At 40.9% G+C, this 27,685-nt stretch overlaps 1 protein-coding gene across 1 annotated transcript in view; it reads left to right on the top strand.

Annotated features, from left to right (window-relative positions):
- LOC111953902 (receptor-type tyrosine-protein phosphatase N2-like) overlaps positions 1-17,872 on the top strand; it is a 103,998-nt gene extending 86,126 nt beyond the window's left edge. The window contains exons 7-13 of the mRNA XM_023973394.2: positions 2,010-2,087; positions 6,082-6,201; positions 6,456-6,622; positions 9,279-9,332; positions 10,880-10,944; positions 14,607-14,680; positions 17,149-17,872. Of these exons, the coding sequence (XP_023829162.1) occupies positions 2,010-2,087; positions 6,082-6,201; positions 6,456-6,622; positions 9,279-9,332; positions 10,880-10,944; positions 14,607-14,680; positions 17,149-17,220 (630 nt within the window). The 3' untranslated portion in view covers positions 17,221-17,872. The remainder of the gene's footprint in view (positions 1-2,009; positions 2,088-6,081; positions 6,202-6,455; positions 6,623-9,278; positions 9,333-10,879; positions 10,945-14,606; positions 14,681-17,148) is intronic.
- The last annotated feature ends 9,813 nt before the right edge of the window (positions 17,873-27,685 follow it).

Genomic DNA, 27,685 nt, shown 5'->3' with positions numbered 1-27,685 from the left:
AAACATCAAATCTTGAAGTGTTTTTGACACTGCGTTGACTCCTCCTGCACAGCATTGTTTTGTTTCTCCAAAAGTTAAGGTTTTGGATAGGGCAACAAAAAAACAATCTTACCACTGGGTTGAACACGCGACCTTCGTATCCGGAATCATGGAATTATAGTGCTGATTGATTAACCGTCATTTCGGGGGTTATCGGTTATTAAASAACTAATTGACCGACGTCCGTTCAATTAATTGAATTCCATTTAGCTCAATGCGCCGTTACTCTAGAGTGAAATCAAATATTTCCCGAGATAAATCAAGTCAAGAACTATGTGGGACGCTGGGCCAGGTTGTAGTTTTCATTAGCAAATACTCAACATAGGTGACCATAATCCTGTATTTTCAATCTCGGATTGAGACGGATCAGGYAGGAAGAGGCGAAGCGAAAGGTTTCACTCTCGCCAAAATCTGTCCAAAATAAGCCCAATGTGTTTCTATGGGCTTATTTTGGACCTAAGCTTGTTGCCTGCTTTCCTGCCTTTGGGACAACGACTCTCATTGTTAGCACAGAGACATGAGCATCTCATCATTATATACAGATCTCTGGACAGATGCACTTTTACGCCTGTTACGTTCGGTTAGATACACACAGACTGCATAGACCGCATGAGAGAGGAATGTACGCAACACAACGACGAGCGGGACAGAGACAGTTCGCCTTATCTACTTTGAAGAACTAGTCAAATGATTTTGTCAGACAGCTCTGCAGCATACTCAGGCAGGCTAGCTAAATAGGATGACTAAAGACAGTACAGTATGGGGAGCACATAGATAACAGGAGATGGTTTGGCTGGCTGACTGCATCTGCCTGAGTGAGATGAGATCATGACTTTAACAAATGAATAATAATAAAGCCATCAAATAAAAACAAAGTAATATTCCCAACTGAAATATTCTATTATTTCATAGAATGTTCCCTATTGTTGGCTTTGGAATTTCCATTAAAACGCTCTAAAAATCATTGTAATGTCATTATTTCATAATGCATTAAATGTTTTWAAAAAATGGAAAAACCGAACCGACCTCAAAAAGCACTAATCGCTCAGCGCTATGGGTTAACGCCAATCCGCCACCCCCATCCACATCGCCCTAGCAAAACCAAGGCCTGCTTGATAGTAACAGCCCTTAGTGGCCGGGTTTTGAAGGCATTTCCCGACGTCCTCGGGACATGGACAGATGTCCAATTTCGAAGTTCATCTCGAGCAATTTGCCTGGATATTTGTGCCCCTTTGTTCATTGCCTTTCTAAGACTAATATGAATAGACAGAGAGCGAAGGCCAGGGTCTTGTTCTGTGGAGCTGGATGTAGAGCTGGTATCGAGCCCCTTGTCTTTAATAAAAAATAAAGCTTCAGGGGAAATTGCAGATCTGCTTTTATCCTTTCCTCAGCCCTCTGTATCGCTGGGTTCTGCATGCCAACGCTCAACACACACGGGTGCGCACACATGGACACACACACCCACACACTCACACACATACAGAACACACAAACACTAGCCCAACCCTCGGAGACACCCCTATCCCCTCTTCTGAAGGCCTCAGTGACATTCTCTGACTATCATCAATAATATGTTGGAGAGGCGATGTCATTTCCTTTACACATGAGCTTCCTTTAATCAGAAGCATTAAAGAATAACCATGCCTGGAGGATAAAGAGGGGGAAAGTAAGAGAGGAGTGGATGGCTTGAGTGAAGAAGTGAACAGGAAAACCTGGACAGCCATCGAGGAGAAAAGGCGGGAGCACTACCGTTAGATGAAAGGAAATGCTTTTACTCTGTCTTGATGCTCTAACTGTGGACAGTGGGTTGTATCCCAAATGGCACRCTATTTGCCCCATATGCTCTGGTCAAAAGTAGTGCACTATATAGGGAATAGGGTGCTATTTGGGACGCACCCAGGCAGTATGTTCTTGTCCCTTTATACAATTTATAATAATAATAAACTCTTCTCCTTCCCCTCTTCTTCAAGATGGACCATGACCCGAGGAACCCCATGTACATCGCTTCACAAGGCCCTCTACCCTCCACCGTGGCTGACTTCTGGCAGGTAAAGCACAACCAATCATGAACTAACGATCAGTATTTGTTTGTGACAGTGTGGGCGACATTTGCAAAAGAGCACAAATATGTGTAAAAAACAAAACAGTGAACTTCATTAGAAACTGGTAGCATGATTACATTGAAAACTTTTCTTCAACTATGTGTATATTATAAGAGGAGATCYTTTAACAAGATTATAATGAAGTATTTTTTGCGCAGATCTGTGCTCTTTTCCGCCACAAAAATGAAACTATGAAATGTAGGATTACTGCAGGATTGTTTTCTTTTGCTGTAATGCTGATGATTGCCCTCGTGTAACAAAGTTTGTTGCAGTATGATACATAACAGTAGCTTTCACCACTGTGAATATGACTACAAGGGCGATTTTCCAGCTAGACCTGGCAACCCGGCAATGCTTTGCTGCCTCAGACGTATGCCGGGTTGCCAAATGGTGTTAATATGTATTAGTGTGAAAGCACCCAAGTCATTAGGGAGGATCATCGCTCCCATACAGTGAAGTTACTGTATCAGCTGTGGCATTGCTGTGTATGTAACATGTTAGCATGGACCAGAGACATCCACAGGGTGCATCCCAAATGGCACCCTATTCCCTTTATAGTACACTACCTTTGATCATAGCCCTATGGTCCGTGGCCAAAAGTACTGCACTATGTAGGGAATAGGGTGCCATTGGAGATGCAGACACAGACCAGCTGGCGCCTTTACACCCCATGTTGAGCTGAAGATGCACTTACGGTAGGTACAGTTGAAGTCGGAAGTTTACATACACTTAGGTTGGAGTCATTAAGAAAAGTCGTTTTTCAACCACTCCACAAATGTCTTGTTAACAAACTACAGTTTTTGTAAGTCGGTTAGGACATCTYRTTTGTGCATGACACAAGTCATTTTTCCAACAATTGTTTACAGACAGATTATTTCAATTATAATTCACTGTGGGTATCACAATTCCAGTGGGTCAGAAGTTTACATACACCAAGTTGACTGTGCCTTTAAACAGCTTGGAAAATTCCAMAAAATTATGTCATGGCTCAAGAAGCTTCTGATAGGCTGATTGAAATCATTTTAGTCAATTGAAGGTGTACCTATGGATGTATTTCAAGGCCTACCTTCAAACTCAGTGCCTCTTTGCTTGACATAATGGGAAAATCAAAAGAAATCAGCCAAGACCTCAGAAAAATAATTGTAGACCTTTACAAGTCTGGTTCATCCTTGGGAGCAATTTCCAAATGCCTGAAGGTACCACGTCCATCTGTACAAACAATAGTACGCATGTATAAACACCATGGGACCACGCAGCCATCATACCGCTCAGGAAGGAGACGTGTTCTGTCTCCTAGAGATGAAAGTGCAAATCAATCCCAGAACAACAGCAAAGGACCTTGTGAAGATMCTGGAGGAAACGGTTACAAACGTATCTATATCCACAGTAAAACGAGCCCTATATTGACATAACCTGAAAGGCCGCTCAGCAAGGAAGAAACCACTTCCAAAACCGCCATAAAAAAGCCAGACTACGGACTATGTCCAATTAATCTACAATCATCTCAAGAATGAACAATTGAAACAGGATTCACCTGAGCTCAATTTCGAGTCTCATAGCAAAGTGTCTGAATACTTATGTTAATACAGTATATCTGTTTTCTATTTTTAATACATTTGCAAACATTTCTAAAACCTGTTTTTGCTTTGTCGTTATGGGTATTGTGTGTAGATTGATGAAAAAAGTAATTTAATCAATTTTAGAATAAGGCTGTAACGTAACAAAATGTGGAAAAAGTGAAGGGGTCTGAATACTTTCCAAATGCACTGTACATTTCGTCATGGAGTCTGTATACTTGTCATGCCACACAGAAGGAATGTTTTTCGTTATTGACGAGTCAGTTTTAGAAGAGATGATTGTTCATGTATTTTATTAATGTGCTGTCACTTCTCTTTAATGGCACATTTGTAAACACCTGATAAGAAAAAGTTTGATTGCTTGTTTGTTTTCTGTGTTGTCATTTCATAAAGTGAGTACACAACATATCCATTATCAAAATTAAAATGAACAATTTACAGCTGAATATTTGTCTTAGTTGACTCTAAAACTATCTTATCGCAACTTTAAAATAATTGACAAATGAAACAACAGTATGTCCAGAGTGATGGACTTGAAAGGATAGCAATAAGTAATGCTTCTTTCAACTTTAAATATAGTTACATTGGCCTTGAATGCACTTAAAAACTCTTTACAAATAAACGAACAGAAAAATATGCAAATTGGTCTGTCTAATCCGCAGTGGGCTCCTGCAGTACTCGGAAAGTCTCTCTCTAATCCTCCCCTCCATCCCTCCGTATACCCAGCCTTCCACATTTCTTTCCTCCCTCTGTCCCCAGCCATTACCTCAGCTCCACCAGGGCCTCGCCCCCTCTGCTCGCTCTCGCTCTCTCTCTTTAGAGTTCAGGAAATAAGCCAATCACCATGAGGTTTCAAAGAGCTCCCAAACGGGGACCTTGACTTGGTTCTCTCGTGTTCTTCTCTGCTTGTGTGCTCAATAATGGAGAGGGGATGTCTAGTGACTAAATTACATCAGAAGTGAATTAAATAAAAAGTCTACATTYAGTTTATTTGTTTATTCTTTCTGGCAGTGTTTGTAAATGAGTAAAAAATGATTATTTCATTTGACACCTCTTCTTTGGTACGTACTGATAACCAACGCGGCTAGACGTGGGCACAGTTGGCTTGTAATGACACCGCTGGGCTGAATCACAGAGGTATGTCATTAGTTTATCGGCAGGACCATTGTGTTTTTATTGCTCTCATAAAACCAGTGTTTCTTCCTCATTTTCCTAATGGCCGCGCTGGGCCTTTCTATCGTCCAAGGACCATTAGATTTTGATAAGATAATCAGATGAAATGGAGCGGATGGCTCAGATGGCGGAGAGAGCCAGGGGCACACAGGAGGCACTGTGTGACATCATCTGATCTACAATACAGTAGTAGTACAGCTCAACTGATCACACGTCGGTGGCGGTGCCGACCAATAACGATCGGTCACACAATCCTGTACGTTGTATAATAATGTATCTATGTTGCTGAATGGCTAACATTGACTTTGTTTGTTGAAAGCAGGTGAAAATAGAGATGTAGGAGCATCAATGAATCACAACAACTCATTATACATTTCTTAATGTGCTGCCAAAGTCCTGTGGGACCTTTCTGTGGTGCTGTATTAACTCCTACTGCTAATAACTCTTACTGTATTAACTCCTACTGTATTAACTCCTACTGTATTAACTCTTACTGTATTAACTCTTACTGTATTAACTCCTACTGTATTAACTCTTACTGTATAACTCCTACTCATTAACTCTCACTGTATTAACTCCTACTGTATTAACTCATACTGAATTAACTCCTACTGATTAACTCTTACTGTATTAACTCCTACTGTATTAACTCTTACTGTATTAACTCCTACTGCATTAACTCTCACTGTAATAACTCCTACTGTATAACTCATACTGAATTAACTCCTACTGTATTAACTCTTTACTGAATTAACTCCTACTGTATTAATTCTTTACTGTATTAACTCCTACTGTATTAACTCTTACTGTATCAAGTCCTACTGCATTAACTCTCACTGTATTAACTCCTACTGTATTAACTCATACTACATTAACTCATACTGCATTAACTCTCACTGTATTAACTCTCACTGTATTAACTCCTATTGTATTAACTCCTACTGCATTAACTCATACTGCATTAAKGCCTACTGCATTAACTCATACTGTATTAACTCTCATTGTATTAACTCCTACTGCATTAAGTCCTACTGTATTAAGTCCTACTGTATTAACTCCTACTGTATTAACTCCTACTGTATTAACTCCTACTGTATTAATTCATATTATATTAACTTCTACTGTATGAGTGCCCTGTCTTTGTTAATATGACTAGATTGGAGTCCTCCTATGTTCTCTTGTGTCTTCAGATGGTGTGGGAGAGTGGCTGTGTGGTCATCGTCATGCTAACGCCCCTGTCTGAAAATGGAGTGAAACAGTGTCAACAGTACTGGCCAGACGAGGGCTCCAATGTCTACCATGTTTATGAGGTATAACAATTATCTTTGTTTAGTATGTGTTCTTTATTTGTTTAATACATTATTCATCTTTATTTTCATTAATTTGGTAACACTATTGTCCTTCCACATATCTGCTTGTAGTTGATTTGGTCCAGGGGTATCACTCAGAAAGAGTTCATGTACAGTAATTGATATACTATAAGTGGTAATGCTGGCCAGAGGTTCTAAGCCCGTTCTAGTGATTTTATTTCTATGATTCTCACTCCTGTCTCTTGTGTCTGCAGGTGAACCTGGTGTCAGAACACATCTGGTGTGAGGACTTCCTGGTCAGGAGTTTCTACCTGAAGAACTTGCAGACCAACGAGACACGCACTGTCACGCAGTTCCACTTCCTTTCCTGGGTGGACCACAGCATCCCTGACTCAGCCAGGACCCTGCTGGACTTCCGTAGGTAGGCCATCTGTGTCTCCGTCTCCGTCTGATCATCATTGTGTGTCCTCTTTGACCTAGGATTTCCAAAATTCCCAGGTTTTCCAGAAATCCAGGTTGGATGATTCCGGATTTCCTGCATATTCCTGGAAAACCTAGGAAGTTTGGTAAAGTTACCAGAATTTTGTAAACTTAAAGGGATACTTTGGGATTTTGAGGCAATGAGGCCATTTATCTACTTCCCCAGAGTCAGATGAACTCACGGATATAATTTTTATGTCTCTGTGTCCAGTATGAAGGAAGTAGTTTCGCGAGCCAATACCATAGACTGCTAGCAGATACCATAGACTTCCAGTCATTGCGCTAGCGCTAGTTAGCAACTTTCTTCAAACTGCACACAGAGACAAAACTTTTTTATCTTTGAGTTCATCTGATTCTGGGGAAGAAAAGGACCTCATTGCCAAAATCCAGAAGTATCCCTTTAAGTATTAGCTCGTGATAACTCTCCTTTTTTTGCTGCCATCCTTTCACCTGTCTACCTGTTCTCTCCGCTGCTCTGTTCCCTTTAAGTCCTGTAGAGAATGGGTTTGTATGTTTGTTCCAGTAACGTCTCGATCACACCGACAGCGTCATTGCTCAAAATGGTACGCAGCATCATCTGGATAGGTGTGCAACAAAAATTCAACACTCGCCTTCTGCTACCGTTTCTGTCAAGCCGTCTACGCATACAGTTTGATGCATACGTTCGATAAATCCAACGTACGCACCACACAGCACATACTGCAACTGCCTCTGCAATGCAATGCTGCAAGGCAAACACAGCGTTTCGTTGGAAATGAGTGTACTTCTGGTGTAGCAAAATACAATGACACTGTCGGTGTGATCGAGCAGTACTCAATTGATCGTAGGGCTATTTCTTCCCTGCTCATGCAAGGCAGCAAATGAACCGTCCGCATGGCATGGCATGGCTTGAAAAAACCTTCATTCAAACAGCCAATTAAATGGGACATGTCAAGCTAAAAAACCTGGGTGAATCGAAGGGAAAGCCAATGACTGCCTAACCTCTCCTCCCTGTTCTTCATCTGATGTGCGCTGACAGAAGAGACCCCCAGGGAAACAGCCTGAAAGGAATGGGAAATCCCACTTCAAATGAGAATATGTCACAATTGAGACCAGTATGTTGCAAGCCCACTAATTGTAGAAGTTCTGCAGGTTAGAGAGAGCTCACCATGCTAAAGGGTGATTGCAGTCACACTAGAGGTTATTTGATATCCAGCTCTCTCACTACAGAACACTACAGCCTCATGGAGCTGACGTGAGTCGGACTCGCGCTCTCATGATGAGGTTTCCCCTGCATACTACTTCGAAATCAGTGTCATCCTCAGACCCAGAGGGAAATTCCACTAGGTCTAATGGTTAAGATGTTGGTTTCCTGGGTGGGAGTCTGAGGTTCAGATCCCACATGTGACACTCAATACGCCAGTCATGTAGCGGTTTTGGCCAACTATGAAATTAGCGGTTGCCAGTGTCATTTTTGTGATGTTGCAGCTAGTAATATGAGTCCAGTTGCATAGTCACAAAAGTGATCATTGGAAACTGTGTCTCTTCAGCCAAGCCTGTGCATACAATCTCTTTTTCCACTCCTCCCCTCAATTTTCTTCCCCTTAGGTTTGCACGATAACTCCCACCTACTCAGATCCCTCTCAAACTACTCAAAATGCCGGGTTCATTTGATGAATTACGTGTAAAATGCATTTCATTTTCACCCCAACCTTTGTTTAACATTTTTCTTTCACAAACAAATCTTTCCTCGTCTCATTAAAAAGTGTGTATTTCTTATTCATTTCGATGTTCCTTTTAAAATCTGGAATTATTTGGAATATGGTTTGTTATYAATGTTAGCTCACAAAGAAATGACATACATACAGTGCTAGTGTGTCACTAATTACTGTATATTAAATGATATGAGGGCAAATAATATTCCTGTCTAGGGTTAGAGAAAAATGTTCAGATGTATCAGTTTTCTATTGGAACTTCATCAAAGTTAGAAAAAAGCCAGCCTCTGATTTAGACCAATGTAGTCAATAGTTTCCATGGCAACATCTTGGTGTAGACGGCTTGTTGGCCCCCACTGTGTGCCTGTGGTGTGTAGCGTTCATAATTGGGCAAGGTTAATGCGTCGCAGATCACGATATCTCACCACCGGATCCATCATGGCAGTGAATACATGTCACAATATGGTGTTTTAAGTGGTGCTTCATTCATTATCGTTGATCAAGATGGACTTCGCATTTTTTGGGGGGATTGACAACGGTACTCCAAAGGTTTAAGCATTACAGACATTTTCTTTTATTCGTTTTTTTGGTATATAAAGTACAGAATGCATAAGCAAAATAATCTGAGAAAAACAGCTGCCTCTAAAAGTATAAACTGAATTTGTCCAGATCAGTGAAATACAGTAAGCAGCCTATACAGTATGCAACCCTTTTTTTGCGAGTCATCCACATATTTAAATTGATGCTACATAATATACCATATGACTTTTATCAAATGTTATAGTGTACTCTAGCAAAGTTGAGCAGATGTTTTGCCCACATTGATACATTTTAAAGTGCTTCATGTTTTTACCTATATTGTCGTGAAGTGTGATATTAAAGCAGATTCTTCTTCCATTACAGAAAGGTTAACAAGTGCTACCGGGGTCGGTCTTGTCCAATAATTGTCCACTGCAGGCAAGTATACTACAATAATTATAACCTTGTAACGATGCACAGGCTGTGTGGGTGTCAGTAACATGACAGACTGAGAAGGAAGACACAGTTCAAGGCGTCAGCATGCTTCAGTTCGACTGGTGGCTACCTGAAGTTGGCTAAGCGAACCTAACGAGGCTGCTCGCATACTCCCTTAAAATACCTTTGTTTGGGGGAAAAAATGTACAGTTTGTCCATTTTGAGACGGCGTAGTCATGATTCATTTTGATGTTTGGTGCTGTATTTTTTTTTATGAAACAATGTGCATGAAAACGAGTCATCTCTTGTTCAATGACAACAAAGACTTTATTGAAGAATCGCTACTGTTGACCAATGACCGACAAAGAGGCGTAGACTTTAGCTCCGAACTTCGGCTTGCCTCCAGAAAAAATGTTGTGTYCAAACTGCCGGGAAAAAACTCAKCAAAGTCCAAAACGAACAAAAACTTTACAAAATGTCATCATAATATATGCACGAACTCTACCGAACTGTTTAGGCTAGAAAGCATACGGACGGCCTTTAGTCACACTTACAGTACCTAAACTATGGATCTATTTATTTTTCTGATCATAATCACTGACCATACAAATGTGTCCTTATGGAAATCATATTGTCATTTTTTTTCTTCTTTAGTTAGTGAAGCTCCACTCGTTATTTAATATGGCAGGTATTTGCCTCCATATTTTTAATAGTGAGTAGTGTTCAGTCATGCATGGAGAGGGTCTGTCTGTCCATTTGTCTGTCTGGCCATAGAGGTCTCTAGTCTCTAGATGAGAAGCAGTGGATTAATGAAACAGTGGCGCTCCTCACGCCTCACGCTGCTCGCTCTCTCTCCTGTTTTATTGGCTTTGCCTTTATTGGAGAGATGGTGCACGCCTTGTTTGCAATTAACATGCAGACAGATTGAATGCCCGGCGGGCTCAAAGAAAGGCTTTTCATGCAGCTATCGCTGGTGGAATGGAAAAGCAGGCTCTCCAAAGCTGCTCTGCTAATGGCCTCTGGCCTCTTCACCTCCCCTCTGCTCCTGAGGTGCCTGTCTGCTGCAGGCTCACGCTGCTGCTTTTAAAAGCTTTTGTCCCTTATAACATCAGTTCCAAATCAGTCCTCTAAAGTATTTGGACCACACATGCATGTGTACACACACACACACACCCATACACGTTCTTTTAAAAACGTTTAAAAAATCTAATTTGCACAAATATTTGTGTGTTGATAACAGCTTTGTACTCAAGGGTTATTCAAGCTTTTATTAATGTCCTATTATCTTTAATTTAACATCTTATAAATACCTGCTATTACTTGTGTGTGCTTATACAATAATATCTTTTACTTTTTAAATYCTCGGTTAACGCTCTTATCATTTGTATTTTCCTCAGACTTTACAGCTATAATGCAAGAAAATCTAAATGAGCTAGGCCTATTTGTTTTCACGTAAGAGCCAGACACTAACTGTGMTATTGAGCAAAGCTGCCTTGTGTTCTTTTTCTGGCTCACTAATGAGTGTCTTCTCCTCTCTGGTTGCTTTGCAGTGACGGGGCTGGCAGAAGCGGAACGTACATTCTGATTGACATGGTCCTCAATAGGATGGCTAAAGGTAGGAGTCGGTGGGCCTCTCCGTCTCGCACTCTTTTCTGCTTGTGTGATGACGTTACCATGGCAACGACAGAAAGCCTCCATTTTCAGCCAAAGGTCTTGGGATGCATTGGAGGGTAACTGAGTGAGGCCTTTGCTGTTACTCTGGGAGGGCTCTTCAGAAGGAGAGAGAGAGAAAGAGAGAGAGTGCGTGTGATGTAGAGGGAGGGGGGGTGGGAGGGAGGGGTGAGGGAGAGAGAGAGAAACAGAGAGAGAGAGAGGATGAGATGGAGAGAGAAGGTGAGAAATAGCATTGATACTAATAACATTCACATATGTATTTTTTTTGTATTTTGTATTTTTTTAAAGGTACATTTTTCAACTGACATCATCAATGTCAAATTCATTTCCCTGTGAAGGGCAAGTTAATTTATTCCAATTACAATGTATATATTCCATCTTAATTAGGTTTTTCACAAGATGCAAATATTGGTATGCTAATCGACATGAACTCCCACAACCACCTTTGAGTATGTTTTCAGAACGTTATGCACATACAGTATACTACACAAGGCTCGATATTGCATAATCAGAAATAACTCCAGCAGAGTATTCAATAGAAGCCCCCTGCCTTCCTACCCCTATCAGAACAGGTCATCTGTACATCTGGTTCTGACCCCGTCCTCCCCTTCCCCCTGCTCCATYTCTAAGGCGCCCTGCTCGGTAGCTTTGGTCTTAATGGGACATCAAAGGGCAGAGTCAGGGTAACATGGTTCTGCTTGATGGAGGTCTTTCTCAGGCTGTCACACACATCCCTGGTCTAGGGCCTGGGCTAGAGGTTTGTGCTAGGGGTTTGGACTTGGACTAGGGGTTAGGGTTTGGCCTGGGGATGGGACTCGGGATGTAGTGTTTTCCATTAGTGACGGCCGTCGACTAAACAGTCAGTTACCTTCTACACTTCATATTAACTAGGCTACTTTTCATTTCAAAGTTCAAACTCACTAGTCCGATCTCCCATATCCCTTTGCCATTCATAAATCATGCAGCGTAGTTATATGTCCATGGTATCGCGTCGGGACAAGTATACCAAAGGATTTCCTAGGTTTCCTAGGATGTTGGGGCTTGCCAGACAGTGACGCTAATTGAGTGACTCTCATCTCGTCAGTCAGTGTTGCCATTCATTTGGCTCCCTAATTTGCATAGGCTACTGGTAGGCCTAGCCTTTCTGGCGATTATCTGCAGATAAATTATGAAAACATTAGTTGAAGATGGTGAACCATCACTGCAGGAACAATACATAGTGGAGAGCCTCATTCTGGTCCAAATATGATAATAAGGGCCCTCACGGACTCCAGGCATTAAAATGGAATTCAACAATATTCAAAAATGTATTGGCCTTTTAGTAGGGAATCAACTAAATGTATAGAAAATGAATTAATTAGCCCAAGTTTATCATAAGACTTGAACAGAATGCATCAGTGATTCGTGTTTCCTGCAACTTTCTGAAGAGGCAATGAGAATGCCTGTGTGTGTGTGTGTGTGTGTGTGTGTGTGTGTGTGTGTGTGTGTGTGTGTGTGTGTGTGTGTGTGTGTGTGTGTGTGTGTGTGTGTGTGTGTGTGTGTGTTTATCTCTTTGTGTAGCCGTTAACGATTATGCTAACGAAACAGTATTCTGGTAGATTGATAGGCTTTCCCAAAAATTTTATCAATTAAATGTACCTGGCAGAATGATATCATGATCATTTTCATCATTACTGTGGGTATTTGTTTTGCAAACTCTACCATCACATGTGCACAAGAAAACACTGCTAAACAGCAGCCTCTTGCTAGGCACACCTGAATGAAAGGGTTTTAACTTACACCCWAAAATCTAAATTTCTCAAAATTTTCCCAGAGCTCAAAAGTGGTCTYTTGTTGTGGTTTAAGCACTGCTGTGGACTTAGAACATCCAGTTTTGTGGTTTTTCTATTTACAAATGTGATTTTGAGACCGAAAATAGAAAAAAAACAGGGAAAAACGGAAACCTGGAAAAACTAAACGGAGAAAACAGAATTTGGGAAAGAACAAAACGTAATCAGGCAAAACATAAAACAGATTTTATAGGTCCCTACCTAATGATAATTGTAAAAAAAAAAATGTGGCTATGTCAAATAAGAAAGTTATAATACTTGACACTGATATAACCCTTTTATTTTTTCAATGTAACCTTTAATACATTTTTTTTAAATAATGTTGGCTATTTACTTAATTTTTCTGTTTAATGAAGTACATAATTTGTGACAATTCATATCTTGCAGTAAAACTGTAAATAAGACTTTGATCTCAAGAGAAGACAGGTTTCAAAATGGTTTCATGTTCTCTTACTTAGAAAATGGTCCTGATCATATAGGCCTAGACCTACTGTAGACGATATCCAAAATGAGGCATCAAGGCATTAGAATGTACCAGAGGCCATCAAAATAGAGCTACACTTTTGGAGAAAAAAATACCCCACCGGACCCTCCCGGCCTGGGGGTGCCTAGTTGGCTACTTTTCTATTTGGCTGGCTACTCTATGTACGTGTGGAAAACACTGGCTGGGGCCAGACCCACAGGTTTTTGTTATGTTGAGCAATGAGCAACCCAGAGTATGAGTGGCTTTTCCATCTTTGTCTGGTGTGAGGCTCATCTGGTCTTGAGGAGTGTGAGGCCTTGTGTTTCCAAACAGAATGAAAAGCCCAGAGGCCCAGACATAAAATCCCACATTCTCCTTCTTCTTCCTCCCCCTCTTCTTCATCTTCTTCTCTACTCCAAAGTGTGAATTGTACACAAGAATGAGAATTTCACTCCAAAGCCTTTTTCTTGTTTGAGGAGATTCTCCCCTCCTAAACTTGAGAATCCAACACTTCTGAAACATGAAAGTATTGGAGCACTTTGAGCTGGGAGTCCAGCTGCATTAACCGGCCCCTTTCCTCCCTCCCCTCTCTCCCCTTTTTCAAAAAGTCTCTAAGGGCTTGAGGATTTCTCTCCCTCTCTCTATTTATTTTAGGGGGATTAAATCTCAAATGAGCCCCTCCAACTCGCCATTTATTAGAAACTGCAACAACAGTCTGGTTGTTGAAGTCATTCAAGCTAAAGGTGAAAGGAGATTTTCAAACCAGTGTTCACTGCTAGTTGCTCTCACTATGTTTGTTACTCAGACATAACATACAGTAGCTCACATAACTTGCTGAGTTTTAAAATGACACAACAAAATGAAATGTACAGGGAAGTTGAACTACATCACATCCAGAATATTTGTTTATTTTTCAAAATCATACGAAGTACAGCAAATRGGCTTGATTTTGCACACATCATTCTGAAATCTGATTCTCTAAGACATCAGAATTTAAGCTTCTGAAAACTTGAATCACAGTTGGGCATAGTGTAGTGCTGCTACTACAATGCATGGTTCTAATTTAAGCGGTGCTCAGTTTCTTTGATTGCATCATTCATTGTACAAGGTTCCCTGCTCCAGAAATATCTCCATGCATACATTATTCTAGTGAAAACAGTCAGTGGCTCCTGGCCAAGTCTTTCGAGGGATGAATGTAATAATTTTCAATCACTGTGCCGTTCCAAAGGGAGCCGGTAGAAAGGAGATTGACAGATGTGAGCTGGATTAATCTGCTGCTTTGAACTCAGTCCAATTTGCGGTCTGTTGCAGGTGCTAAAGAGATTGATATTGCCGCTACCCTGGAGCACTTGAGAGACCAAAGACCCGGCATGGTCCAGACAAAGGTAAGGTCCCTCGCTCTGAGGGAGGGAAGGAGGGAGTGGGGAGAGGGGAGAAGTGGGGGAGTTCATGTCATTCACAAAGAGGTGCATCTAGTTCACGGGTAAGCGCATAATGACATGAACCTTATGGGAAATGAAATGATCAAGCAATTTCATAGGTTGCTTGAAATGATCAAAACCATTTCTTTATTGGAGGAGCTATTTTGAATTATACTCAGTCAGTTCATATTCCAAATCACAAATGAGGAGGTTTATGTCCACAAACACAGAGGGCTGGTTTCCCTGACATATATAAATGCCTAGTTCTGGATTAAAAAGCATGCTCAATGGAGAATCTCCATTGAAAGAGCTATTTAGTCCAGGGCTAGGCTTAATTTCTGTCTGGGAAACCAGCCCTGAGCCCTCAGAGTTTAAGATCTCCAAGCAGATGTAAGTGGTTGGCCTTTTGCAACTTCCAAAACTCATGTAATTCTTGTTTGCCTCTGGAATTTAGAGAAGCCTCTTAACTCCAATTCCCCTGTTCTTAACTCAAATAATCTAACTCATTTGAGCGAGGGAGGTTTGAAACGTCTCATTACAATCAAGTGGGTTCCCTGGAGAATTTCTGTATTTAAACAGACAATGGTCTCTCATTTATGAATACTGAATTATTATGATGGACAGCGAGAGCTTTTTGTGTCTTTTAAGACAGACGCATCGAGCTCCGGAATATCAATTAAGGCAAACTCAGTGCAAAATTACGACGCATGACATTTGTGAAAGTTGTTTACTAAAAGACTGGAGACTTCCTGAATGTTTTATTTATGTAAATTCTATTGATTTAATCCAGCTTTCGCTGAATCCCATTTACCAGTGACTCAGGTCTCTGATTGGAGCTTGTTAGGGAAGTTTTCATTTGGGCAAAAATAAATGTTTAAAGTCTTTTACTAAAACATCTCAGGGCAAATTAAATTACATCAGAGAACTAGCAATATTATTGATGTGGTGCCTCACTGTTTCATGAAGAGCATAAATTGTAGATTGTAGGTTTTAGGACAGCTYAAAGCTGTACAATGTATACAACATTAGCTGTTCTGGTCTTACATGTAGATAGAAGCGTTAGATATTACAGCGTTACACTTTTGTCATACCAATAGACAATACTTACTCACTCTATGCTCAAGCAAGCATCCTGTAACTTTGTGGGGAAGACAGAGGTTTGACTCCCTCCAGTGGTGGAAATGTAAAACCCTCTTCCTAGGCCACCATAATGCACCTTAAAGCTGAGATCTGCGATAGGCGAAGCAGCGTCTATCTATTTTTTAAATGAACCACAGCTATTAAAGGTCCTGTATAAAGACCTATAAAAATAGGAAGAACCTAAGCAAAAATAACTGTCGACATTACTTGTTGTAAAGAACTCCTCAGTATAGATTTTATTTTACCCGAGGTGAAAATGTGGCATGTTTTGTGTTGACAATTCTGAAGCCGGATTCTTGTGAACGCCTACCTCTCTTCGGTGAGTTTATTTTAGCGCCTGCAGGCTGAATGAGAGTTGAGGAGTGGAATGTGAAACAGTAGGTCTTCAGGGTGAAAATCGATCGGCCCTGTTGTGCTCTTCAGGGAGCACAGTGAGTCACACACACACACTTGAGAGAAGAGTTGACTTAGGCCTAGAATCAATCAGTTCAAGCGCTAACCCGCGCTAGCCAACACCTGCGTAGCTGGTGTTTTGGAGGTGCCGGAGGTGTAACTGCACTGAAGCTGTCAAATCGGTGAGCAGCTGCTCTTGTGGCCATTGTCTAGAAGCCACACCCGTTCCAACCACGTAAGTTACGGGAAAGTGTAGGCTATATAGAAATAATTAAAAAATGAAATAATCAGCATTTATATCAGCCTAATCAAGGTGTAGATTACATCACACATGCCATTGTTCAAACTTGTAACATGGCTACATGTGATTTTGACTAATGTGACTTGGTGCGTCCAATGGCAACGTCCAGTGACAGCTCTAACGCAGTTCCGCTGCCAAAACATCAGCTATGCGGGTGTCGGCTAGCATGGATGCGATTGAATCTAGGCCTTAGAAGCTTATTTAAAGACATCCCTGGTTGGGTCCACAGTGGCACTGACTTCACTCACACACTCAGAGAGGGAGCTCGGAGAAGGGCCCAACTGCTCCCTCCATTGTCTCTGTAGCCACAACACAACAAGGGGGCATTAGACAAAGTGGCACTACGGTATGACTCACTGACAGTCGTATACCTTTACACACCGGACAAGAGGTAGTTATAAACCAGCCACTGAACAACTCTCTCTCTCTCTCTCTCTCTCTCCTCTGTCCTCTCTCTCTCTCTCTCTCTCTCTCTCTCTCTCTCTCTCTCTCTCTCTCTCTCTCTCTCTCTCTCTCTCTCTCTCTCTCTCATCTCTCTCTCTCTCTCTCTCTCTCTCTCTCTCTCTCTCTCTCTCTCTCTCTCTCTCTCTCTCTACAGGAGCAGTTTGAGCTTGCACTGACAGCCGTAGCGGAGGAGGTGAATGCCATCCTAAAGGCTCTTCCACAGTGAAACTCGACGCCGCCCCACACCGTGCCACGTCTCGCTGTCTAAACACATGTTTTTCTGCCCACTCAAGTCTGACATCTCGCTTATGCCCCAAATGGCACCCTATTCCCTATGTAGTGCGCTACTTTTGAACAGGGCCCATAAGGGTCTGGTCAAAAGTGGTACACTATGTAGGGAATATTGTGGTGCCATTTCGGACATACCTACCTATCTTCTCTTGTTTCTCTCTCCTCTGATTCTCGCTCTTGGTATACTTATGAACGTTGTGCCAGATACTTGACCGACATGGTCTTCTTAAGTGTGATGTATTCTGTTTGCAGTTGTGTTCCAGTACCACTTACAGATAGCTAGACAAGGTCACATGTGTTCTCTCTATCTCTTTGTGATCTGAATAATCTATTATACTAAGAATCAGATAATTGGTTATTGATGTGTGATGAATATGATATTGTATTCAAGGCCTGAACATCTGTGTCCTGTATATAGAGAAGATGCTTCAAAGAACAATGTCGATGTGATCTTTACTATTAAAGTTCTGAACCACATTCTATGGCCCTGTTCAAATACATTCGAAATGCATCCTTCCTTCCTTGAGAATCTGTAAGTGATATACACTACCGGTCAAACGTTTTAGAACACCTACTCATTCAAGGGGTTTTTCTTTATTTTTACTATTTCCTATATTGTAGAATAACACATAGGGAATCATGTAGTAACCAAAAAAGTGTTAAACGAATCTAAATATATTTTATATTTGAGATTCTTCAAAGTAGCCAGCCTTTGCCTTGATGACAGCTTTGCACACTTGTCATTCTCTCAACCAGCTTCACCTGGAATGCTTTTCTAACAGCCTTGAAGGAGTTCCCACATATGCTGAGCACTTGTTGGCTGCTTTTCCATCACTCTGCGGTCCGACTTTTCCAAAATCATCTCAATTTGGTTGAAGTCGGGGGATTGTGGAGGCCAGGTCATCTGATGCAGCGCTCCGTCACTCTCCTTCTTGGTCAAATAGCCCTTACACAGCCTGGAGGTATGTTCGGTCATTATCCTTTTGAAAAACAAATTATAGTCCCATAAACCCAAACCAGATGGGATGGCGTATCGCTGCAGAATGCTGTGGTAGCCATGCTGGTTAAGAGTGCCTTGAATTCTAAATAAATCACAGACAGTGTCACCAGCAAAGCACCCCCACACGATAACACCTCCTCATCCATGCTTTACAGTGGGAACTACACATGTGGAGAAATTTCCACCGGTCTAATGTTCATTGCACGTGTTTCTTGGCCCAAGCTAGTCTCTTCTTCTTATTGGTGTCCTTTAGTAGTGGTTTCTTTGCAGCGATTCGACCATGAAGGCCTGATTCACTCAGTCTCCTCTGAACAGTTGATGTTGAGATGTGTCTGTTACTCGAACTCTGTAAAGCATTTATTTGAGCTGCAATTTCTGAGGCTAGTCACTCTAATGAACTTATCCTCTGCAGCAGAGGTAACTCTGGGTCTTCCTTTCCTGTGGTGGTCGTCGTGAGAGTCAGTTTCATCGTAGCGCTTGATAGTTTTTGTGACTGCACTTGAAGCAACTTTAAAGTTCTTGAAATGTTCCTGATTGACTGACCTTCATGTCTTGAAGTAATGATGGACTGTCATTTCTCTTTGCTTATTTGAGCTGTTCTTGCCATAATATGGACTTGGCCTTTTACCAAATTGGGCTGTCTTCCGTATACCCCCCCCTACCTTGTCACAACACAACTGATTGGCTCAAATGCATTAAGAAATTCCACCTATTAACTTTTCAGAAGGCACACCTGTTAATTGAAATGCATTCCAGGTGACTACCTCATGAAGCTGATTGAGAGAATGCCAAGAGTGTGCAAAGCTGTCATCAATGAAAAGGGTGGCTATTTGAAGAATCTCAAATATAAAATATATTTTGATTTGTTTAACACTTTTTTGGTTACTACATGATTCTATATGTGTTATTTCATAGTGTTGATGTCTTCACTATTATTCTACAATGTAGAAAATAMAAAAAATAAAGAAAAACCCTTGAAAGAGTAGGAGTTCTAAAACTATGGGCCGGTAGTGTACAGATACCCACCCCTCGAAGAACTCCCTAGAAAGGAAGGAACCTAGGAAGAAACCTAAAGGAACCAGGCTCCGAGGAGTGGCCAGTCCTSTTCTGGCTGTGCCACCACCCTATTACTTTCCCTCAATCCAACCGATTCATATCTGTGATAACTTTAAGTAGGACGGAAGTGTTTAAACAGGGCCTGTATGTGAGGCTCAATTTAGTCAGATACGCTTTAGCCAATATCCGCACCGCAGTTGTTTTGACTGTGTCGGAGGTGGAACTGCGTTAAGAGCTGTCAAAGCCACAGGCAGCTCCTGGAATTATACCTAAAMRGGACATTGCCATTGGCTGCGCAGAGTCGCATGATCAGAAATCCCATGCAGCCATGCAGTTCGAACCCTGGAATGTGAGATGTTATTTTGTTGAATGATTTTTCAATTCGATCATCATTATTTCTATATAGCCTACAATGTCTCGTTATGAACTTTGACACGATTGGGGCGGGTGTGGCTTCATGACAATGACTAAGAGCAGCTGCTCACCGATTTCACGGCTCCAAGGCAATTCAACCTCCGGACACAGCCAAAACATCCGCTATGTGGATGTCTGCAATCGCTGATTTAATCTGATCTGATTTAATCTGATCTGATTTKATCTGATCTGATTTAATCTAGGTCTTAGTTGTTCTCTTGTGCAGACTGCATTTGTTTGTTATGTACATTGTTTTGTATATTAATTAAATACCGTTAATATTTAAATTCACTGAAATGTAATGATTATAAATACATACAATGAGTGTACAAAACATTATGAAGAACTTCCGAATATTGAGTTGTTTTGCCCAGTTACCCTCTGAATGACAAACATACACAATCCATGTCTCAATTATCTCATGGCTTAAAAATCCTTCTTTAACTAAGCTGTCTCCTCCCCTTCATCTACACTGATTGAAGTGGATTCAACAAGTGACATAAATAAGGGATCATAGCTTTCACCTGGTTAGTCTATGTCATGAAAAGAGCAGGTGTTCTTAATGTTTTGTACACTCAGTGTAGAGTGAGCAATATAGATATTAACAATGTGATGTGATATGATTAACCTGAATTATATTGGCATTGTTAATATGTTTGTTTTGTCCTCTTAATCGACAGAATATTGTGACTCATGTGTACAGGTAAAGTCCATGTATAGAATATAAATTATTGGAAGCTTTGTTGTGCTATTAAAATGTTTACTGAACTTGTCAATGAAAATTACATATTTTGTGTGGAAACAAAATTCTATCAGATTGATAATAAACCATAGAACGGTTGACCAGACCTTTGTCTGTCAACTGTTCCACTACTGTAGCTCTTTAGAAAACATTAAAAGGAAGATGGCATTTGATCAGTTGAATAAAAGCCGGCTTCTTTTACCAGAGGGTGAGTGCATTGACTGAATGCCATGGCTGAAATAAAGATAGATACCCGCACGCTGATGAATTCTCCTGCAGTTTATTTTGCAACACATCCACCCGAAGGTCTTCCTCAGGCTTAACCCACGTGAAGAAAGCAGTGGTATTTATAGAACTCCATGCCTGGACAGATGAAATGCTTGGCTCACCACCTTTTGTCAGTTGAGAGACAGGGCAGGCAATGAAACAGATAATCAGCCCAGTGTTTCACCCACTGAGATACATTAGAGGGTAATACCAGGAGAGAAAGTTCTGGGCAGCTGTATGGGAGACGACAATCAGATTGTCTTCATTTCAATCTCACATCAGGTTTGTGTAGCCTATTACACCGAGAGCAGGGCACTGATCATCTTTACTTCCTAAGTTGTCATAGCGCTTTTCAGTTTCTGAAAGAGCACATGGTGGCTGTCCATATTCCTACTCACAAGTCATTGCCGTACACTTGTGCATAACTATTCATATTGGAGCAGTTTACACAGGATCAGCATTTCTACCAGACAGACAGAAGAAGAAAGCGAACGAGGGACAAGGATATTGCCCAGCAGCGCAAACTAGTTTAAAACCTTATTTGTTTGTGAAGAAGATCAAAGTTATCAGGGCCTTGGATAGACATGAGAGACTGCCTCAGCAATTTTCTCCCCATTCATTCTCAACAACACCAGGCCCCTTTTTGGGGGGGGGGGGGGTAATCCTGGAAAGCATCCCAGCCAGCTCCCAGCAAACACTTGGGATTTCCGTATGCTCTCCATGGCCAAGTGGCATGTTCGTAAGCTTGTTGTGTTACTCATCCATTGATCAGCAGGTGTTTGGTTCTGTAACAACAACCCACCTCTATGATTCACAGCCACAAAGCAGCTGCTTGAACAGCTGAGTAAGTTTTATAGTGTAAAACTCTCCTTTCACTGCGATAATCACATCTAAAACTACCTAGCCTAGCCAATCGGATTCCACCCACGATTGGGAATTTAACGTTGCACCTTGTAATTCAACCAAACTAACACCAACCTAGTAATGAGGTCAAGAGCAATACCGCCACGTAGATATACACAGAGGACCTATTGATTGGTGAAGTATTGAGTTTGCTAAGACCAGCACACAAATGTGACCATGAATTTACAAGTGTATTAAGGGATTGAGAGTTAGCAGTAATTAAAACGAGGCAGTGGTTGAGAGTCTGAGGAGAGGAGAGCACGTGAGAACATTAAAAAGGTGGGTTGTTACAGATTTTAAACTGGGTGGTTCGAGCCCTGAATGCTGACCGTGCCACAGGTATGAAAAACATACATTTTTACTGCTCTAATTGTGTTGGTAACCAGTTTATAATAGCAATAAGGCACCTCGGGGGTTTGTGGTATATGGCCAATATACCACGGCTAWGGGCTGTGTCCAGGCACCTCGCGATGCGTTGTGCGTATGAACAGCCCTTAGCTGTGGTATATTYGACATATACCACACCCCCTCGGGCTTAGTGTATTTGTATTTATTATGGATCCCCATTAGCTGKTGCCAAGGCAGCTAATCTTCCTGGGGTCCAGCTAAAATAAGGCAGTTTATACTATATTATTACAATTACATTACAATACATTCACAACACAGGCCTGAGGGCCTCTACTCTACTACCACATATTTACAACACAAAATCCATGTGTACATGTGTGTATAGTGCGTATGTTATCATGTGTGTGTGTATGCATGTGTCTGTGCCTGTGTTTGTGTCTCTTCACGGTCCCCACTGTTCCATAAGGTGTATTGTTATTGTTTTTAAAATCTGATTCTACTGCTTGCATCAGTTACCTGATGTGGAATAGAGTTTCATGTAGTCATGGCGCTATGTAGTGCGTCTATTCTGGACTTGGGGACTGTGAAGAGATCTCTGGTGGCATGTCTTGTGGGGTATGCATGGGTGTCCGGGTGCATTCAACATGTCAATACCTGTAACAGAGTGGAAATGTAAGAGCATTTTAAGTGCAATTGAAAAGGTCTGAGACTGAAAAGGTCCACTCGTCGTTCAGGGTTTGGTCTGTGTCTTAGGGACCTGCACTATTATCAAAGGATAATTGGGTTTTCAAGCTGCTTGTTTGGGGTCTGAGTGAGCCATGCACTTGAGGATAGCTTCAATATTTAACGTTGTTGCTGGGACAGATACATTTTCCCATTTGATATCACTAATTCCTCCCATTTCTGTACTCTTTGACCAGGACCTGTCATACTCACGGACGGACCACATTGTGAAAGTACAAACAAATGCCTGAGCTGTCACGCTAGACTAGAGGAAGCATCCTAGCTATCTGGAAACATTAAAATCCCTAGTCACTTGGTTAAACCAATGTTCATAAAAAGCTATGCACTTTTTAATTTTGTAATATTTAACTACTTGAAACGTATTAATCCTCCCAAATGAGAGATGACAGAATAGCAAAAGGCATTAGAACACACTAGGTACGCGACAGCAGGAGAAAGCAATTACCATGAATACATGTTCTAATAAAATTGTATCCTTCAGATGATAAGCAATTAAATATGTGTAATTATGGTTTCCATACAGTCATTTCCAAGCTGATTAGTGCTGTGTTCTTTAAATCCTGTAATGGAGCTGTGGATGGTGCTATGGATGGCCGTGGCAGCTCATCTGCACATCTATAATGATAATGAGGTCTTAGGAATGCCGAATAGCGGCAGTAAGCCTGTTCTCAGCCCCAGTTATAAGAGCTGTCAAGGGAGGGATACGTCAGCAACAAGAAAAGGAGACGCAGCCCATATGTACCCGCTCTATGCACACAGGCAGTGTCACTGTCACCAACGGCTCAACAGGGATACAGCCGTTTCCATTTTAGTCTTCTTCGCCTTGATGGGTGGGAGACTGAGACTTTGACTATAAATCAAATCAAATTGTATTGGTCACCTACACATATTTAGCAGATGATATTGCAGGTGTAGCGAAATGCTTGTGATTTTTGCTCTGAATGATGTCGTTCTGGAGAGATGGTGAGCAGCTCGGACTGATCCACTCAACTCTCGAGGGTTGTCAGGTCGGGTGTGTTGACTCAAGTCTAAGGTTCAGTCTCAGGTTAAGGTTTTAACCCATCAATTCAAGTCAGATGTGTGTTTTCCCCGTTGGAATATGACACCTGGGACATGGCTGTACAATTTGAGTTTAGGAGGTTTTTGGGGGAATGGTTATTAGACTTTTAACAGTTAGGGGAAAAAAAGAGTGCGATGAGATTTTAAGCAGCACAACATCTGGTGGGATAAAAAGGCAAGCCTTCAATCATGGTGGATATCTCTGCTCATTAGCGACACACACACACACACACACACACACACACACACACACACACACACACACACACACACACACACACACACACACACACACACCCACACCCAACACACACACACACACACACACACACACACACACACACACACACACACACACACACACACACCCCTCTTCCCTCCCCGGTTATTAACTGGCAAACAGGTGTGACACTGACATTTTACTGTCCCATCATGCATCAGGGAAACTCCTGGCATTTTGCCTCAGTGTGTTTTTATCAGCGGTGGCTGCGTGACTGACCAGTGCGACCCCAATGTTGCTCACTGTCACTCATCATAAGTGAGTTTATCAACACACATCTAATCCGCGCACTCCAGTGGGACCTTAACCATTTGCATACTAAGATTGCTTTCTTCTGCTTGGCAMAGGAGCCACCTCCTTTGCATAATTAAAAATGAGAAGGATGCCGCTGACAAATGTGTCATAACATCGTTAGATATACAACTATATTTTAAAGGATACATTTAGAGAGGCAATGGATTGGATGGAAAGTAAAAGGGCTAAAGGGTACAAAACATTACAAGTTCAAAATCAAATAGCTAAATGATCCTTAGTACGACCTTCTTAAAACAATTCCATGTAGCTTAGTAGAATCCCCCCTTCCCCGGCTTAGACAGGTCTTAAACTGTTATGGGTATTAAGGACAATTGCTCTTTCCATGACATAGACTGACCAGGTGAATCCAGCTATGAACCCTTGATGTCACCTGTTAACTCCACTTCAAATCAGTGCCGATGAAGGGGAGGAGACAGGTTAAAGGAGGATTTTTAAGCCTTGAGACAATTGAGACATGGATTGTGCATGTGTGCCATTCAGAGGGTGAATTGGCAAGGCAACTGAATATTAAGAAGGTGTTCTTAATGTTTTGTACACTCAGTGCATTTAAGTGCCTTTGAACTGCAACGCTGCTGGGTTTTTCACGCTCAACATTTCCCCCTGTGTATCAAGAATGGTCCACCACCAAAAGGACATCCAGCCAACTTGACACAACTGTGGGAAGCATGGACCAGTATCCCTGTGGCCCGACGCTTTTGACACCTTGTAGTCCATGGCCAGACAAATTGAGGCTGTTCTGAGGGCAAAAGGTGGTGCAACTCAATATGCCCAAATGTTTTGTACACTCAGTGTATGTTATGGTATAGATATATGAGCAGTGGGAGTTTGAGCATTTCACATCTTTACAGCGGGTTGATAAATATACAATGATTAGGAAGAGATAGAAAGATATACAGTACACATKATTGAAAAGGATCAGGTTCAGAACATGTAAAAAATATTGTAGAAAAAATGTCTGGCCTTCTGCTCACCCTACCGTTTTGCAGCATGTTGACATTGTAGTAGAAGGCCCATATTGCCTGTCATCTGTTTATGTTAATGAACACTTTTACACCTTCTCACCCTCTGTGGCTAATCTCCACTGTACATGGGGTCATTCTATGAAAACGGTTGCTTTTTGAACAGCCAACTTTTACAAATTGTAATTKTTTTCTTTTTTTTTTATCAAAACGTATAGTCAGATAATAATTAACCCCTTAAATGAACCACCAACATAAATGACAGCTCAACATATTTTTCTATTTTTTGTTTGGATTAGTAATAATTTACTTTAAAACAAGCATGTGTAAAGTTTTATTGTCTGACATTTTTCCATTTATACTGTTGTTTTTTAGTAACATTAGAAATAATTGAGGGTGAGTCATCAAAATTGAATGATCATATCCTTAGAATGTTTACTAATGAATGTAGCAAAAGTTAGGTAGATACAAAAACTATATTCTATTTAATTGGGCAACTCTGATGCCAGAACACCAGTATGCCATACAGTAATACCAGTGACGCAATGTAACACCAGTGACACAATGTAACACCAATGACAAACATACAATTATTTCAAACAAATTTGATCAATTTATTAGTAATATGTTTAATTACAAATAATTTCAGATTTCATAAGATGGGTTGATTTAATATGAACAATAAAATGAGGGTTATTGGTCAAAGATTAAGAACAAAAGATGAAGCCTATTGTCTAAAATGTGTGTTTCATAACACAACAGATGTGTTGTCTGTAAAGATGTAATATGTAATTGTATTCGATTTCCAGTGTAAGATGCATGCAACATAATACAAACATGAAATACTACTCTGCCACGCCTATCCACAAAACTATGTAGTTGTTAAAACAGTATATATAAATTCTCGTGCCATGTGACAAATATTGTGTAGGCCTACTTAAAGGGATAGTTCATCTGAATTACGAAATGACATATTGGCTTCCTTACTGTGTAAGCAGTCTATGGACAAGGTAGGACAGCAGTTAAGGCTTTGGTTTTCTGCCACAAATGCTAAATAATTAGCATTTGAAACAGTGGCCAGGCAAACAAAAGTATGGCGTGCTGTCATATTTTGTCCATAGACTGCATACATTTACATTTACATTTAAGTCATTTAGCAGACGCTCTTATCCAGAGCGACTTACAAATTGGTGCATTCACCTTATGATATCCAGTGGAACAACCACTTTACAATAGTGCATCCATGGTAAGGAAACCAAAATGTCATTTTGTAATTTAGGTGAACTATCCCTTTAAGTAACTCTGTAGATACAGAGTACATATGTCTTCCTACAGACACGTTGTCTTAATTCTGACCTTGCAGTACTGGGTMCACTGTCTGGAGTGGGTGGCGGAGGGGGGCCAACATTGTCGTCAACACTGTTGTGTTTTTTTTGTCATTTCCTTCACTCCTGTCTTTTTTCCCTCTCTATGAGATCCTTCACTTTCTGTTTTGACTCTCTAAATGCTTTAAGTAAGTCTGGTGTTTTTAAGGTAGGCTTCTCTGCGGTGTGTGTAAGCATCCCTGCACTGTCTGTAGAGTCTTTGCTTTTCAGCAGCACCTCATTTTGCCATATTTATCAAAAGGAAAGCCATATTATGTCGTTACAATATTGAAACAGTAATAAAATGCTAATAAGTCTTTTTTAATATAATTGTTGAGGGTGCTTTTCATAACAGTCCCGTCTCCAATGAACCTTTGACCCAGGAAGAATTTGGCAAGGATGTTGAATTTTTCAAACTGGTGTTTTTTTATACATTTTAACACCAGTGACATGAAATTGAGGAACAGCTATTACTTGTAAATTATTTGTAATATTTATTTGATATTTGAGTTTTTTTAAGTAGTCCACTAAATAACTATATTACTTTCCTTTGTATTATGACATTTAAAGGGAGAAAAATATATTTTTTACTCAAAATATGTCACTAAACCATGACTCCTGACCCAAGGGACAAGCCAATTTCATGGTACTGACAGTGGACTACAATATATAAAAACACATTGTTTGTAATATAACTGTCTTACATATGTTTTACTAATAATAAAWCACTTCAATTAAAACATTAAAATAGTTTAGGGGGTCATTATCTCACACTTTTAAGTGTTTTTCCTGGTGAATAAGGCCGGGACAGGAAAGCCACCATTTTTGTAGAATGACCCATATGAGACAACTGTTCCATATGAACAGTTTAAGTGTTAACCTTTTTATATGAAGCATCTGCAGACTTTTCATAGGACCAAAAGATTACCCAACTGGAACGTGATTCATT

The sequence above is a fragment of the Salvelinus sp. IW2-2015 genome, linkage group LG27 (genome assembly GCF_002910315.2).
Source record: "Salvelinus sp. IW2-2015 linkage group LG27, ASM291031v2, whole genome shotgun sequence".
Taxonomy (NCBI): domain Eukaryota; kingdom Metazoa; phylum Chordata; class Actinopteri; order Salmoniformes; family Salmonidae; genus Salvelinus; species Salvelinus sp. IW2-2015.
The sequence above is the reverse complement of the archived record's forward strand: the minus strand, read 5'-3'. Positions and strand labels throughout refer to the sequence as shown.